This window comes from Candoia aspera, chromosome 3 (assembly GCF_035149785.1).
Source record: "Candoia aspera isolate rCanAsp1 chromosome 3, rCanAsp1.hap2, whole genome shotgun sequence".
NCBI lineage: Eukaryota > Metazoa > Chordata > Lepidosauria > Squamata > Boidae > Candoia > Candoia aspera.
Window position 1 is genome coordinate 157,404,486 of NC_086155.1, and position 17,120 is coordinate 157,421,605.

Here is a 17,120-nt window from a genome sequence, read left to right on the forward strand (position 1 = left end):
TGGTGGTGCTGAACAAGTGGGGTTACAACCTGTCCTCAAAGTTCTAGCCATCCCAGCAACCTCGCAGTCACATGATTGTGATCTGTGTGCTTGGCAACTGGCTTGCACTTAAAACAGTTGCAGCGTCGCACGGTCACGTGATTACAATTTGCAACCTTCCCTGCCGGCTTCCCACAAGGAAAGTCAATGGGGAAGCCAGCAGGGAAGACTGCAAGTTGCATGGGTAAGTCTCCCCCAACTGTGTACCTTCTCTGAGCCTCACTGTGCTCACACACCTCCCTGGCCACTCGTGCCCTGCCCCTGCCACTCATGCACCCTTTCCCACCCAGCAGCAGCCACCCCAAGTCCTGCTGCACTTGAGCCATGCCTCCACCGCCATTTGCGCACCCTAGCACTCCCTCTTCCACCCGGCAGCAGCCACTTACCTGCCTGCCAGCCTGCTTTCAAGCCACCTGGGACTTGCAACTTCCTGCTGCCTTCCCAACTGACTTTGGTTGTTAGAAGCCAACAGGAAGTTGCAAGGAGGTACTCACTTAACAACCCACAACCCTCGCTTAACAACGGCAATGGGGACTGCAGGGATTGTTGTCACTAAGAGATGTGGTCATGTGACGTGCTTTATGACCGCATCACTTAGCAACGGAAATTCCAGCTCTGATTGTCATTGCAACTCGAGGACTACCTGTACTTACTTCATTGTATTTATTAAAATATAAATATGTTTTTCTTTGTTACTTCACTTTTGGGTTTGTGCTAATACCACATACTCCCGAACTGCTTAGGCCTGGTGGCCCTGATTAAAAGTCCTGGTGAAGAGGAATTCCTTGTTCTGCCCTATTCAGATTCCATTTGAAAAGAGGATATCTCCCAGTTTCCCTGGTAAAACTCTATATCTAGTTATAGCTAGACTGTGAATTCAAGTAAAAGGTGGGAGGGTGCCTGTTACACATATCCCTGCTGCAGTTATAACTTTGGTTACAATGTACAAATTGCTTGGATCCAAGGACCCTTCTCTGACAAAGAGAAACACTTCTATAATGATGGTATGTACTGTACAGGTAGGACTTGATTAGCGTGGTTAATGAATCCCACAAAATGGTTGTATTATTCAAATTTGCACTATTCAAAGTTATATTTTAATGGGAAATAGGTTGGTTCCAGCTTGAGGGAAATAGACAATTACAATTTTTTAACATAAATTTTTATGTTTATTAATGAAATACTGTATAAAAGTAAAATAAGATAAAGCTATATCCAAAGCGTTACATGCTATGTCCTGTATTCTGCTGTAGTTCTTAAAAATGAGCCTCTTCTTTTTTGTGCTCTTCTTGAATAGAACCTTCCTTTTCTCCATTTTGCACACGCAACGATTAGCGTCTAAAACCCCAGTGGCAACTGCACATAGACTAGCCTCAATTGCACACGTGCTAGCCTTACACTAACTTAATTTTGGCTTGCCTTAAATGCAACCTAGTATCAATCTATAAATTGCACTGAATTGAATATCGCACTATTCAAACTCACACTAATCCTGACCTATCTGTATTACCAATTCCTCATTCTCAGGTACAGCTCTTTGCACTTTTGAAAGGCAAAGGGCCCGTCAGAGAAGGGAACAATAGCTAACAACAGCTAACATGAGCGGTTGTGGAAAAGTAGTTATTTACTATTGCAAGTATGTTTGAAAACACTGCGCACAAAATATCTTACAACAGGCCAAAACACTGATGTAAAACAGCAATCTATCAACAGTTCTAAATTTGCAAATTCACTGTTTTTTTAAAAAAGTGTATTGTAAATTAACCTTAAATTTGGAATTCAGTTTCATATTTGACAAGGGATCAATAATTTTACTAATTGTAAAATACATTAGATAGTCTTAAAAACTTACTACTTATCAAACTTACCTGCAAAATCTTTCACGTTCACATTTGCACCTAGACTAATTAATTCTTTAACTTGTTTAACATCACCTCTAATGGCAGCTGTATGTAAGGGAGTTTCCCCTCGTTCATTTCTTTTGTTAACTTTATCTTTTTGGCGTGATGAGGAGCTTGGAGTTTTCTTTTGTGTTGCCACTGTTTGTAAAGGATGATTCAAATTAGGATCTGCAAAACAAAGTTCAAAATATGAACTCAGTAAAAAATTTGCAAACGTCAGTGTTAACTCATTCATTTATTCAGATATATAAACACATACTGTACTCCTCCTTCATTCTGTACATATTTCACATTCTTTCTCTCTCTCCATGTACACATACACACATGCACATACAGACACAAACATGTATGTAAAGAGAGCCAGTTTGGTGTAGTGATTATGGCATCAGACTAGAAACCTGGAGACCATGAGTACTAGTCCCACTTTAGGCAAAGCCAGCTGGGTGACCTTGGGCAGTCACTCTCTCTCAGCCTTAGGAAGCAGGCAATGGCAAACCACTTCCAAAATCTTGCCAAGAAAACTGCAAGGACTTGTCTAGGTGGTTGCCAGGATTCAAGACTGATTCAAAGGCAACAACAGCAGCAGTAGCAGCAACAAAAGGGGGTGGGGGAGGGAAGAGAAATGCCTGGTTTCTCTCTATCCCATTTTATTATACAAACCATCAAAGAATGTGTTGGAAGTCCTGGCAAATCCAGCATGCCTCATTAGCATGTGAATTAGCATGTAAATTGAGTTGTCTCACAATGCAACTCTAAGGAAGCTGTTTATTGCCACTCCCACTTCCTCTTTCTCTCTCCTCTCCTTCCACCCAGGGAGAAGCAAGCATGCTGCTCTGCTCTCCATTCATCAGGGCCATGTGCTCGGGCCTTGATGAAGGATTCTGCCCCTTTCTTCCACACAGCCCTTGGCAGCTGCAGGGCTGAGGGTTTAGGGCAAACTAAGTATTTAGAAAGAAAAGAAGAACAAAGGAACTTCATCTTTTCATCAAGATGGATGTAACAGAACAACAAAGAAATAAAGTCAGTAAGATTCTTTTTACTTCTTAACCTAATCTGTCTAAGCGTGTGATTCTTTATGCTTGGGAGGGCTGAATGTGTAAGATCAATAACCTGTGTTTCTCTGACATGCTCACTGAAGCTATCTAAGATAATTTTCTTTTTCTGTGCCAGCTTCTCAGCTGTGTTCTGCTCCATTTCAGTGATTCTAGCAGGCCACTAAATTAGCTTCAGAATGCAAATCAGATTCAGACCATGACAGACAGGTCAAGTGTATGCAAAGATGCATACTTACTGATTCCTAGCGTAATTTTAATGCTGATCAACTAACCTTATTAAGTGAATAAAATTATAATGCTGGCATTGCTTCATTTTCTCAACTTTAAAAACAAAAGTGTTGTAAATCACTGATATTCATTAAAATAGAAGGAATACAGTTAATTAAATAAAAAACCACAAACCTGAAACTAAACTGCTTAATATTAATTGCTGTTGGATTGAACAGAATGTAACCTTTGTAAATAGTTTATGATCAAAATAAATTGCATTTCTGTTAACACCCGGTGGATTAAATTTTAATGTTTGTTTTAAGTAAAACTCTGAATTTTTTTCAATATTACTATATTTAACATAGCCGCTCTAGGAAGGAAAATAAATCTGCAAGGAAATATTACCAAATTCAAAATATGTAGCCATGACTTGACTACTTTACTCTGCAACTATTAGAAATAGTTAATTCATAAATCAATCCCATGTATATATATTTAGAATACATGTAATGGTAGCTTAGTAAAGATTTTTGTTATGAAGTGTGCATTAGGATTAATCATGTTACATGAATTGTAAGAGTATAAGTGATGTAATTCAGTTTTTAAAATGCAGTTGATCTATCCTCACACCCATCCCAAATCAGGAATAGATTGCAGCATATGAATAAAGTGGTGAATTAATACTCCTTTTCCCATCCTACAGTTCCAATGAAAATCCAAACCTCCTGCCATGTTACCCTATCCTCTACATGCCTTTGATAAGATATGTATACAGAGGGAAAGAGTTCCGTTATTACCTGGGCTGTTGTCTCTTGCAGTCATCTGCATAAGAAGGGCCATCTGTTTACGTTCGGATAGCGGGTAACCAAAAAGAATGCTAACGGGTGCTGCTTTTTTATTTCCAGCTTCCTTTTTCATTTTCTTCTTTTCTGGGACTTCTTTCTCTGGAAATACCAGTAAACTCATAAGAGCAGCAAAATATTCCCAATTATAGCAGATTCTAAATAAAACAAAAATCTACAAATTGGAGAAATAATTCCCTAAAGTTATTAAATGAGTTCCTTATGCTAGTGGAAATCCAAGAACATTAAATATTCTCTCTAAAAGTCTGCCTTTCCAAACTGAGTAAATGTGAAGTACCTAGAGTGCTGGCCATAGACTTTGGAGAGTCAGATTCAAATACACGATAAGCAACACTTATTTATTTATTAAATTTATCACCGTCCATCTCCCAAAAGGGACTCTAGGTGGTTTACAATAAAACATAAATAAGAAAAATATAAAACTGTAAAATACTATAATACATAATAAAATAAATATGATAAAAACCGCAATGGCTGGAAGTTCTCTGTGATTTGCAAGCAGAGCAGGGTCGTTCTAAGAAACTAATCATCCCCAGGAATGACTACTCATTCTCCCGCCCCAGGCATGATAACAGAACCAGGTCTTTAGTTGTTTCCTAAAGTCCAAGAGGGAGGGAGCCAATCTCACTTCCGGGGGAAGGATACCCTAACGATACTTTTACCCTAAGGCACTTAGTCAATACATCTAAGCTTAACCTATGTATATGAGGGTAATAAGTGGAGGTGGTAAAAGGATGATATTTTGTCAGCATGAACTGCTAAAGAATGGATGAAGTATAGTTGGGAGACTGGTACTGAACTGCTTCCTCATAATATATACTGTTTAAAAACTATTTCACCTTTTTTCATGATGGAACACCATGATTTGAAATAATACTTTCCCCCATTAGCAAAAACAGCTGGAAAGAAAAAAAATTGGAAGATGGGAATATGGAAAAATAAGACATCAACATTCCATTCCTATACCATGTTAAGCATAATGCCATATTCTATAAGTATTTTACTTGATCCACGTTAGGTCATTCAACCACTGGATTTAGCTTGATGGTAGGTATTATATCATGTGATACGAAACAAATATCTTCAAAAATAATATAGCAGAATACTAATTTTCCATTTCCATATCCTGAATAAATATAATTTTCATAGGAAATTCATAAAGAAAAATAATTACTTTTATAATAGAATTTCATTGTCCTCTTTTGCCATAATTGTTATAATTCATAACACATTTCATAAATAAGTAAGCATATTAATTATTTTCTATATTTATGATATTTTTTCTGGGGAGCAACATTATAAAATGAAGAAAAATATGCTGTTAGAAATAAGTCCATATATTCAAGAGCATTAGGATTCAATTACATACATAACTCTTTGCAAATACATCAACAGGATTTATTCTGATTTATTATGATGTATACGGCAGCAGTCTGAGTTCCCAATTATGACTATTTTGTCTCTGATATCCCTTCATGACAAATCAATAATTTTTATGTTGTGGGATCAAGATGCACCCACTGGATATACATGCAATCAGGAGACTATTGGTGATGGGAAGCCATGTTTGCTCTAAAGGTGAAATGAGGTAGGGGTTAATATGCACCAATCAACAGCTTACCAGCTTTTTCTTGCACCTATTTTAACCAGCAATTGTTCTTACAGCCACATTATTTAATTTCTCATCCATTACTGGCCTACATATTTGCCTTCAAGCCTTGATGATTACATCTGAGAAATCCTGAAGTCTCTTCCCTCATTCACTGAACACGCACAGAGGCACACAAAAGTAAAAAGATATTCTGTGTGCAGTTTTGTCAGCAAAATGTAACAGGAAAAAAGCTTACAATTATGTATTTGTTATTACACAGGCAGATGAAATTCTTCAGTAAAAAAAGTTAGCATTTTTATTTCTTAAAAGATAAACATAAAATTACTGTTCATTAATGAGCTTTTGTATTATTATCTAAAACATTTGGAACCTGAAAATTGTTTTGCTACAATTAGGATTTTTTCCCCCATTTATTGCCTTTCAAACTACATTTAGTAAAAAAAAATTCAATTCATTTTATTTTTATTTTTTCTGTAGAGAAGTTATATATTAAACATCCATGCCAGAGTTATTTACACCTTTAACTCATGTATGTCACTGTATTAGTTTGATATCAGCTATGAATAAAAAACAGACTTGCCATGCTTAGACTGAATGCCTTTCACATGTTGCTTTTGTAGTTCTAATAAAAGAGGGAGACCAAGCTTGTCTGGCATGACTGATCATTTGTAAACTAGAAATATATTCGCCTTATACAAATACTGTACATTGTCTATATTATACTTGCAGAGAACATATCTAGCAACAGAAGTATTAGGAGCACTTTGACAATTACTTTACAGACCAGTCCAAATGCCCAAAGACAGCTCAGAAACCGAGCTCTCAGGAATTTCTTTTGCCAGTGGAAGACTTTCATCGTATGGTGACTCTTTCCACCCTAGTGGTCCAATTCTGCCTGAGGAAAGCTCTACTGGTTGAGCTTTTAGTATGTGGAAACAGGGTGTATTATGGGCAACTAATCCCAAACCATCCCATCTCCCGCCTTGCCCCCTATTCCTTAGGTGCTAGGACTGGACCTCTCAATTACATTAGCCTGGAGTTAATGTGGCAAATACTCAGCCCTCGCCAGTGCATGCAATGAGATAAAAGTTAAAGAAAAAAGACCTGCTAGGTTGAAATTGTTCCATCCCTTTCTGGCTTAGCTGATATATAAAGTTTTAGATGTGAAAGTAGATTTCCTCCTTCACTCCCATCAATAAATATATTGTTCTAGATGTGAATTACTTTTACTACTTAACAATGGTACAATTATATTTAGAATCAAAAGTGTTTTTAATAATAAATTAGTGGTTACTTCATGGTAACTGCCATCTTCCTCCACAGGCGTGAATAATTTTCACTGGAATGGAAATACACTATAGTACAAGTTTAATGTGCACTTTTAATTTTCCAATGAAAAGTAGTATGTCACATTTATATTAATAAGGAAGTTATTTGCAGGCAGTTCACTAGTACAGAAAATGAACAACTACTGTGATGACGTTAACAATTTTAAAGAAGTAACTATAATAAGTACACCTGGTAATCCATTTACCTGAATATGTCCTGTAAGAAGGTATTAATCTCTCCCCCCAGTTTTCATTTGTATGTCCTGGATCTGAATCTATAGAATGAAGAAGACATGGGAGAAAAGGGATGGAGAAGAGCAAGAGGAAGGAAGTGTAGCATACAAGATAGATATACTACACACCATATTTTGGTTATTTCCTAGCATCTACGTATCTACAACCTTTACAGTGTCATGTAAAAGTGCCTAACAATAATTCCTACTTGTATTAAACACACTGATGATATCAAATAAATATATGTGATATCATACTGTAATCCTGAATAACTATTTGTGGGAGCACACAATCATGTAATTTCTTTTTAGTGCTCCACTTTAGTATTGTTTTACATGAAAGTTATAATGGAACTGGTGCTAGCTTTCTCTTACTTATAAATTGATACACCTTTTCCAGTGTTGATTGGCTCAGTAACTACTGCTTCTATTTTATTTCAAAAGACCACTGCTTTTCACTGACTGTATGCATATTCACTACATTTTGCTAATCAGGGAGAGGGGAGGATGAGGTGGAAGAAAAGGGGGCTTTCAAGCATGTACAGACTTAGCTAGACCACACTTCTACCAGAACATCCAGATGAGACTTTTTCCTTTGGCACATCACATAAAGTTCTATATATACAGAGGCATGCATCGCTGTATCCACTAATATTTACTTTCATTTTTAAAAATGTGAACATGTTGGAGGAGGGTCATGATGGACCACAAATATGAAATAGCTGCATTAGAGGAAGCTGCGATTATTCTGTAACAAAATAAAATTTGTTAGATTTATCCTTTTAGTTCTCCAAGGGCAAAAGGTGGAATACATAGCGTTCCCTCATGCATTTTTTCTCCACAACACCTCCAGGAGATAGGCTGAATGACAGTGACTGGCCCAAATCATTCCAGTGAATTTTCATACCTGAAGGTTGACTTGCACCTGCATTTCCATGGACCTAATCCAACACTTTAACCACTATAATATATATGCTTAATCCTAACAGTATTTTGAAATATGCTTTATAGTTTGTTTCATTAAAATAATTTTATTAAATTTAAAATGCAAATTATAATTTATTAAAACTAAACCTAAATCCCAATATAAAATTGTCTAGATTCAAAAAAAGGAAGGTCAAATTAATTCACTCATTAAAGTTCTGCAAACTGTTGAGTAAATATGGGCTAAAAGCGTTGCACAACAAATATTTGATACTAAATAAGAATATAAAGCTAAATATGTGTATATGTCATTCTGGGTCTCCTCAGTTTCTAAATGAGAACACTACATTATGCTGCCTTCAGTCATATTAAAGTGATTAAAAATGTAAAAATAACAGTCAACTGCACAAACAGTAACCATCTCTAAATCTAATTTATAACCAAGATTGTTTTAAAATTCAATACAGAGAAATTCACATATGCTACTTTAATCTTCTTGGAAGTGTAAAGAGCTTCTACAGCATTGTTGAAGTTTTTAAAATATTCAGAATATATTACGCATTATCAGCTCAGTGGGAGCAAACATTAACAATTATAAATTTCTGAGAGAAAAAGTTAATGTATGTATATATTTTTTAAATTACATATATAATAATTAAAAAAATAATTCATGACCACAGGAATCTTAATCACATCTCAAAACTAATTTTGGTTTTACATGTAGTTTGTTCTTCCCAGTTAAATATTTATTTCCCCTCATAAAAGCATGTTACTAACTGAACTCTCATTATTATACAGGAAAACCTCAAATTAAAGGTACTATATATACAGGAAGACCTCAAAATCTTAACAGATCATTAAGAAGCAGAAGGGTCAGCTACTTCTGAATCTCCATTAAACCTAAAAGTACATTATTTGTGACAACTGAGGTCATTAGAAAGCCAGTCTGGTATAGTGGTTAAGGTGCTGGGCTAGAAACCAGGAGACTGAGAATTCTAGTCCCACTTTAGGCATGAAAGCTGGCTGGGTGACCTTGGGCCAGTCACTCTCCCTCAGCCCAACCCACCTCTCAGGGTTGTTGTGGAGAAATTAGGAGGCAGGAATATTAGATATGTTCACTTCCTTGAGCTATAAATAAAAAAGGCGGGATAAAAAACTAATAATAATTTGTGTAAGGACATCATTATGCAAATGGTCACAAATTATAGCACCCATGAAGATTAATGGCATTTGTTATTACACATTATGTAATAAATTATTTTAATATAACATAATTTAACATAAATTTAAGTTCCTTTTCTGGACAATTTCAGCTGCAACAGACTTGTCTATTATATTGGGGGACTGCCAGGCAGAAGTTTTGACTACTGCATCTGAAGTCTACAAAATGGGGATTTGTAAAATTTACTGTATTAATAGATTGAATCAAGAATCAGCTATACACCCAATTTTTTTTAGAGGACACCTGATGGGGCAGAACACATGTGAAAAATGTCAAATGTTGTTCAAAGTTTTTCTGGGTTTCTTGCATGCAAAAATAGGTTCCAACAGTTCAGAAAACATAGTAATTAGGAATCTTTAACACAAAACTACACCAAACCTGTCTAATCTAATTGCATTTTTGGAAGCATAATAGGAAATATATGCTGATACTTGTCCAATTTGTTCTAGGTATTTATTTCTAGGTGGAAGAAGAGAAAAAGAGGATGACCCACAGCAAGGTGCCTGGACTCAATTACAGTGGCAGATTGGTGCAACACTAGAAGATCTGAAGGACTAGGTTGAGGACAGATCATGCTGGAGAAAATCTATCTATGTGATCGTTAAGAGTCAACATCAACTTGATGGTCATCATCAGTCTAGGTATAAATGCTGGGGTACACATCTTTTTTGGACCAAGAACTTATTTGCAATTTTGACAGTATATGATAAATACATTACAAAAAATGGATACCATGCCATTTTGAACTGCCTATTCATAAAATCACTGCCATGGTGGGTGTGGCCCATAAATTCACTACAAGGCAAACGAGCCCCTCAGGATTCTATCGTCCAAGTGGACCTTTGTGAGGCCCAAAAATGTGCTATAGGCTGGTGTTCTGCTTTCCAGCATACAAGCGTTCTACTAAGCATTTTTTAAAAATTAAAAGATATTTAAGTAATTAGTGAAGCAGAAAGATCGACTGACACTGAAAGAACTAATCTGGAGCGACACTGAGGTATATGGGCACCATGTCATCTACCCTTGCATTAATGAGCGCTGTCTCATATGGCAAAAATGCTATTTTAATACTGGATGCTTACTTGGTGCTCACAGGAATTGCTGGAAAGCAGTGGCAACATATCAGAGTATGTCACAAACAAGTCCCCCAGAGAATAATTTTTTAGGTCCCTGTAACACAGGGGAGCAACATGTCTGACTGTATGATGCTCATGACTTTTGCCTGCCTTTTGGCTTCTTGTTGGCTGCCCATAATACAGCGCTTAAAGAGGATCAGAAACATGATTTTCAAAGTGCTCAGAATTAAATTATTCTGTAGGATAAGCAGGATTTCCTCCCACTGGAAAAAATCTATATATCCAACAGTTTTTGGAAAATGATTTATGTCCCCAGCTGGCAGGGGGAGGAACTTGTTGTGTGGCGGGACTCATTGTCTGAATGTATTATTCAGAAACTAGCTAAAGTGGTCACTTCCTGGAATGAGGGGGTGGCAAAAGCCTTGGATCAGATTGCAGCTATGCAAATGCTCTTTATTCATTAAACACAGAGAGTTCCTTGGTTTTCAGAGGAACTCCAGGAGATGAAATGAAGAGATACCTAAAGCGATGCTGGAGGAGAATGAAGAGTGAGTCCAATCCAGCATAGGTAAGAGTCTTTCTTAAGGATTACCTAGTGGTGATAATGACAAAACGTACGTATTTTTCCACTTTTACTGCATCACAGATAACTGTTTGGCAGCTATATTTAGGGTGCCTTAATCCTTCCTGAGGAAGGAGCGGCCAGAGGAACATCTGCAAACCCACTCTGAACACTGCTTTTGGGATTTGTCTGATAAAGTCATTCAGAATTGTTCTGAGTGGAATCCAGCTGTGCAAGTCCTTTGGAACTAACTGAGACACAGTCTACGGTGGTTACCTGGGAAAAGTTCAAAAGTGAAGGTTCTGAGAGCAGTGTCCTCAGAGTTATATGGCCAGCTGTGTATTAGGTAAATTTCCCTCCTGGATAAGCCTGTCCTGAAATGACTTTGAATTGGAATGTTTGGTTTGGCCCAGTTATTCCATATTGTGGTACTTTGTGCTTTTTGTTATTGGCTTCTATGTTCTTAATCATATTTAAGCCTCCAAAAATCATTATCTTCAAATTGGGCAGCCATATAAATAATCTAAATAAATAAAGCATATTTACAGCATTCTTCGTATTTACAGCATTCTTTGTATTTCATTCAAATAACAGGTTACATCCTAGCATACTTGAAAATCTTTATTCGTCAGATGCAGATTTGTTTGTGGAACCGTCTTTTTCTTTTACTCCAGAACCAGTCAACTAATCAGTAATTTCTTATGCCCACCTGCTTCTAAAGCAATGAAAATTTATCAGTTCCTACATTATATGTCTGAGCAACTGTGTTGAGGTATAGCTGAAATACCAGAACAGCTTTAGAACCACAGTTTTTCATGACCTAGGCTGTGCAAACATGAGTTAAGAGAAATGAAGATTAAATATTTCTTAGCTTTCCCCATTTTACTTCTTTTCCTGACTAAGATGTCACACCTGAAACTCTTTGCCTTGAAGGTACTTTGGCTGACTAACAGATTTCTGGAAAATATCAGCTATCCAGAATTTGATCTTGGATGAAAAATATCCTGACTTGTCACATATTACAAAGACATGCATAAATGCATTGAGAAAAATGAAACTCCAAATATGTTTGCTAAATATGTCAACATAGCAGAAGCACAGATTTGATATGCAAGAATATCCATTATCTCTTGCGGGCCATTCTATCCAACAAACTTCCAGTCTTGTGTTTGGAACAAATGCAAGTTAAGGATCCTCTTACCAATTATATCCTGTTTATGGTGGAGATAGTCTCCAGTGTAGAGTCTGAAGGCCCCAAGGATATGATTTCTAGAATTCTGATATTAGTTTTGCGCCTCTCCCTGCTGCCCCCTCCACCTCCAGTTTCTAGATAGGAAAATAAAGATGGGAGTCGGGAAGAGATTGGAGTTGCTCTTTGACATTGTCAAATTATTACCTGGTAGATATAGACTTACACTGGTTCTGTTCAAGCAGTTCTTAAACTGCACAAGGGCTGGGAATTAATCTAGAATATATTCCCTTCCCCACTCTGCAATTCCCAAGAGTTTGATATATCTGTTATAACTAGGAATTGCCAATCTTGGTATTCTGCTTAATTTCATGAACTGAGAGACACAACACTTCTTAAAGTCTTCTCCTTCTTGACAGGGCTTATTCCACTTCTCCTTTATTAAGGAGCTGGAACCTCTGAACTACTGGAATAATAGTTCCATTGACAACATTTCTGGTGGTGGAAAATAAATGGCAAGATCAAATCTGGGCTACAGTTCCCTGATGGACATGCTTCTCTACTACCAGTTGTCTGATAATGTTGTTTGTGAGAGAGCACTATAGCCTACCTGGAGAAGGGTTGGCAACTGACTGTGAACTGTTTGATGCATCCTGTGCAAATACTTATCTGAATAATCTCTACAGTTTAAAAAATAGTGAATGAATTTAGGAATCTTATTTGTTGTCAAGTCCCTAACAGTAGTTCATAACCAAGAAAGCTAGACTCTCTGCGAGACCCATTAGCCAGTTTTACTGCAAGGAAGAGAAGGTTAGGAAGTGTAGAAAGTAAGGAATGTAAGGGATGTGAATACAGGTAGTCCTCGCTAGCGACTGCAATTGGGACTGGCAACTCTGTTGCTAAGTGCTGTGGTCACTAAATGAAACATGTGACTGCGATGGGCTTACAACATCACTTCCCATTTGGTCGTTCAGCGAATCGCCATGGTTGTTAAAGGAAACATCGTGTGACCGCAACTTATGATTTTACTTCTGCATTATCCATTAACACTGCTTGTTGCAAGCTGGTTGGGAAGAACACGAATGGCAATCACGTGACTGCAGAATGCTGCGACGGTTGTAAATGTGTATTGGTTGTAAAGCTCCCGAATGGTGATCATATGACTGTGGGATGCTGTAACAGTCATAAATGCAAGGATTGGCCATAAAGCTGCTTTTTTTTAATGTTGTCATAACTTTGAATGGTTGCTAAACGAGGCAGTTTGTAAATGAGGACTACCTGTATGACCTTGATGAACATATGCATTAACCGTTGCCTAGGCAAAAGGGGCTGGAACATTTTTTAAGTCCATAGCAATGCAATAACATTCAGAAGGTGTACTACTTTACCCCTCATTTAACATCTAATATTTCTATCTTTCTGCATATCACATGAAAATAATATAATCAATTACACCACACAATCAGATTAAAAACAACCCTTCTTAGGTAGACTTATAACATTATAAGTCAGTGAGATATTTTTGCCCCACCCTGTTCAGAATTTTAAAAATCAAACCCAGTATTTTGAATTGAGCCTGGAAGCAAATTAGTAACCAGTAGCAGTTGGTAAAGGGTTGAAGTAATGTGACCCAATCTAGCAGGTCAAGTCAGAAGATTCCATACAGCTATATCATGAACCAAGTGAATTTTTGGAGTGCCTTAAAAACAGCCTTGTTGAGCAGGTAGGTAGAAAGAGATGAAAAAAAGAGAAGAGTATGACTTTTTTTTTTCTCCCAGGAAAGGGCACAACTGGTAAAAAGGACTCCAGGATGCTATTACTAGGAGTATTTCTAAAAACCTGTTGCAAAAGGAAATGTGAACCTTAAACAACATGTAATATACTTTTAGATCATCAAATCTCCCAATTCATAACTGTCGAAATAATCTTTACTTTTATTGTCCTCATACCCAAAAAATCCAACAACAACCAAACTTTCATTCATGCTGATTCAAAATCCTTACTTTCAGGATCAGGAAATAGAGGGTGAGTATCATCATACCGATCATACTCAGCCTAAATCCCCAGATGATCTTTATTAGATCCACGTAATGCTAAATTACATGGGAAACAGGATAATACTGTGTGGCCCCTGTATTATATGTATGGAATGTAGAAGCAATCTTCCAGCAAAATTTAACCCAGAAGAATACAAAAAGTCAACAATCAACGAACAAACTTTTCAACATGTATGCTAATTTAAGTATAAGAACATAATGTTTAGGGAGTAAGAATGACTGTTTGTGTTCTTGATTTTGTTATTTCTGGCTAGATAAAACTGTCAGTAGAAGAATGAAACCTGAGAAAATGTTATGAATGTATCTTTAAACAGATAGATGATCCTAGTGCCTCTGAAGGAAGCTGTTTGAAACCTCCTGTGAAAAAGAACTCACTGGATTTCACCAGTCTAAATAATTCTTGAGTGACTGTTGGAATAAAAATAGTCTTATTCTATGGCTTTCTGAAGAATAATTGCTTCTTGGCTATTTCTTCCCATACTGTCAATTTAATGTTGGGGGACCTGAGAGGTGGGGAGGGAAGAGGAGATGGACCAAAGAATGAAACTATCTCAGAGAAGCTCCCTTTAGATCAATTATTTTGCAATAAGTTATAATCCCATACAGAGTGCTTCCTGTGATCTATACTATGTCCAAGTTTGACTTATTTTACATATTAATTAAGTCAACAATCAAAAATCAAGTGTGCTTTAGAAGTGTTTTTGTAAAGATATGGCATTGTACTGAACTTAAATATTGCTACTTTCCCTTAGACACTAACGTAGCTGAAAAATCAGGCAGGCACTAAGACATCTTAAGAATCAAGGAGAAATCCTTAATAGTTCACTGAAAATACAAAATCTAAAAGAGCATGGTCATTACACATTTTAAAACAATGGAATATGTAATTTGAGCAATGCAGTGCACATCTGCATCATTTCTGAGTATACTGCCTGTTCAAATGAACATTTTAAGCCCCTTCAACCAAGAGATTTAAAGATGCATTAATTCTACATTTTAAATAAGTGGGATTTAAATATACTTAAATGTAAATGACTTGTGCTTTCTATGTTTACATAGCAGTAAGTTAATTTGCAACAAAATATCTGCCCATGCTTTATATCAATTTGATTCTCTTCCCCTACCAACACATCACTTACAATAAGCAAGTGTGCTTATCATAGACATGTATGGGTATGAGTTTACTTGAATAAATAATAAGAATGCCCACACAATATATTGCTGTCAAGCATCAAGCTGATTGTAAAACAGATGTATAACAGGAAGAGCTGCTAAGAATTGTACAGACTGAATTGTTTTAATAGGTTTCTTTATGATTTAAGAGAATCAGTTTGCAGAACTAATGGCTAACAAATGGGATACAAGCAAATATTTCACTATTGATTTTCATATTTTGTGACAAACCAATGTTAACAAAATCATCACAAGCATGATGAAAAGAGAAAATAAAACAAAAAGGGCTCTACCTGTATCTGAATTTCGATCTTCATTTCTGGATGGACTAACATTAAACTGAAGTTTACGTTTCATGGAAGATTTTTCTTTCATCTCCTTTCCCACATCACTCCTATCCACTTTTGCAGTTTTGCTGTAGGAGGCAATCTTGTCCTTGCTCTAATATAAACAAAAAGTATACTATGTTATAAGTACAATGTTTGCATAAGACTGACATTAAACATCACCCCCAAAACAAGCACATTCTAGGAAAAGTCTTCAACTCAACTAACCAACAACAGTTTTGCCTATAAACTATTCCTTAATTTACAACAGTTAAGTAGGATTATTAGACTTTACTGTGAAACCTTTGTAGATATAGTTGTAATACAATGCTAAAGAGCCCAACTTCTATTCTTTTATAGATAAAAAATAAAATAATTGGCATTGTGCAAAACTGAGCTAGAATAAATAGATAATGAAATAAAGAAGCTATTCCAAATCTCCTTATCTCAAGAAAAATTCTAGGAACAAATTATTAGTTTGGTCAACCTACAGTATATCTAAATATTTTATTGAATTCAGAAGAAAAGATTAATGGGATATAGTAAACTGATTCCTAAAATTGCAAATGAATCTTTCAGGTTTGTCAATCTATGTGTTCTAATACAGTATTGTACACATAATACGTTACAGAGGGAACCTGAGTAACTGATTGAGCAAATAATCAAGGGGTGCTTTTTTCACAAAATATATAATGCAGTTATAGATGCAGGTGGAAAAAAACACACACAATTATTCTATATACATATATACACCCAGAGAGAGAAACAGTGAATTATATTTTATCTTTTTCTCCAGCATCCTGTTTTAGAGTAGTAAAAAGTTAACTGGACAAGCTTTTTCCACTGAAACTGCTGATAATCGTTTGATTATGGCAGAGTACAAATTTAATGAATTAATAAAATAATTCTCTACACAATCACCTATTTCAGCAAAAGTCAAAATGCACCTGGCTTTTCTTAACCTATCACTCCTATATTCAGGGCTTGTAGTAATTAGCCTAGAAACGTCACACTTTGCATCGTACTTAATAATTTTAGGTAAAACTTCAAATTAATACAGAAATCTCTATTATTAATTTTGGTGGCATCTTATAAGACAGCCAAGACAGATGTTGTATCTACAATTATGCTTAGTAGAATTGAAGCTACTACAATTCAAGCTGGCAATATCCTCTACTAAATTGTGGGGCATTTCCTGGTTTTTATGTGTAAATCTAGCCATCTCCAGAAGTGCTCTGAATTTGGCAATTATTCTCTGAAATGACAGGATACCCTGTTCATTAACTTTGATGCATGGATGGTGGGACTCTAGCATTCATTTGGCAGTCTCCCCACACCAAAGTAGTTAAT

General features: G+C 36.2%; 1 protein-coding gene across 3 annotated transcripts in view; it reads right to left on the minus strand.

Annotated features, from left to right (window-relative positions):
- ANKRD12 (ankyrin repeat domain 12) overlaps positions 1–17,120 on the minus strand; it is a 92,575-nt gene that overhangs the window by 25,017 nt on the left and 50,438 nt on the right. For 2 of the 3 annotated variants that reach the window (XM_063299111.1, XM_063299110.1), the window contains 4 exons: positions 15,738–15,885; positions 7,215–7,283; positions 4,003–4,149; positions 1,908–2,108 (listed from right to left, as the gene is read on the minus strand). In XM_063299111.1, the coding sequence (XP_063155181.1) occupies positions 1,908–2,108; positions 4,003–4,149; positions 7,215–7,283; positions 15,738–15,885 (565 nt within the window). The remainder of the gene's footprint in view (positions 1–1,907; positions 2,109–4,002; positions 4,150–7,214; positions 7,284–15,737; positions 15,886–17,120) is intronic. The other variant, XM_063299112.1, reaches the window with a different exon arrangement.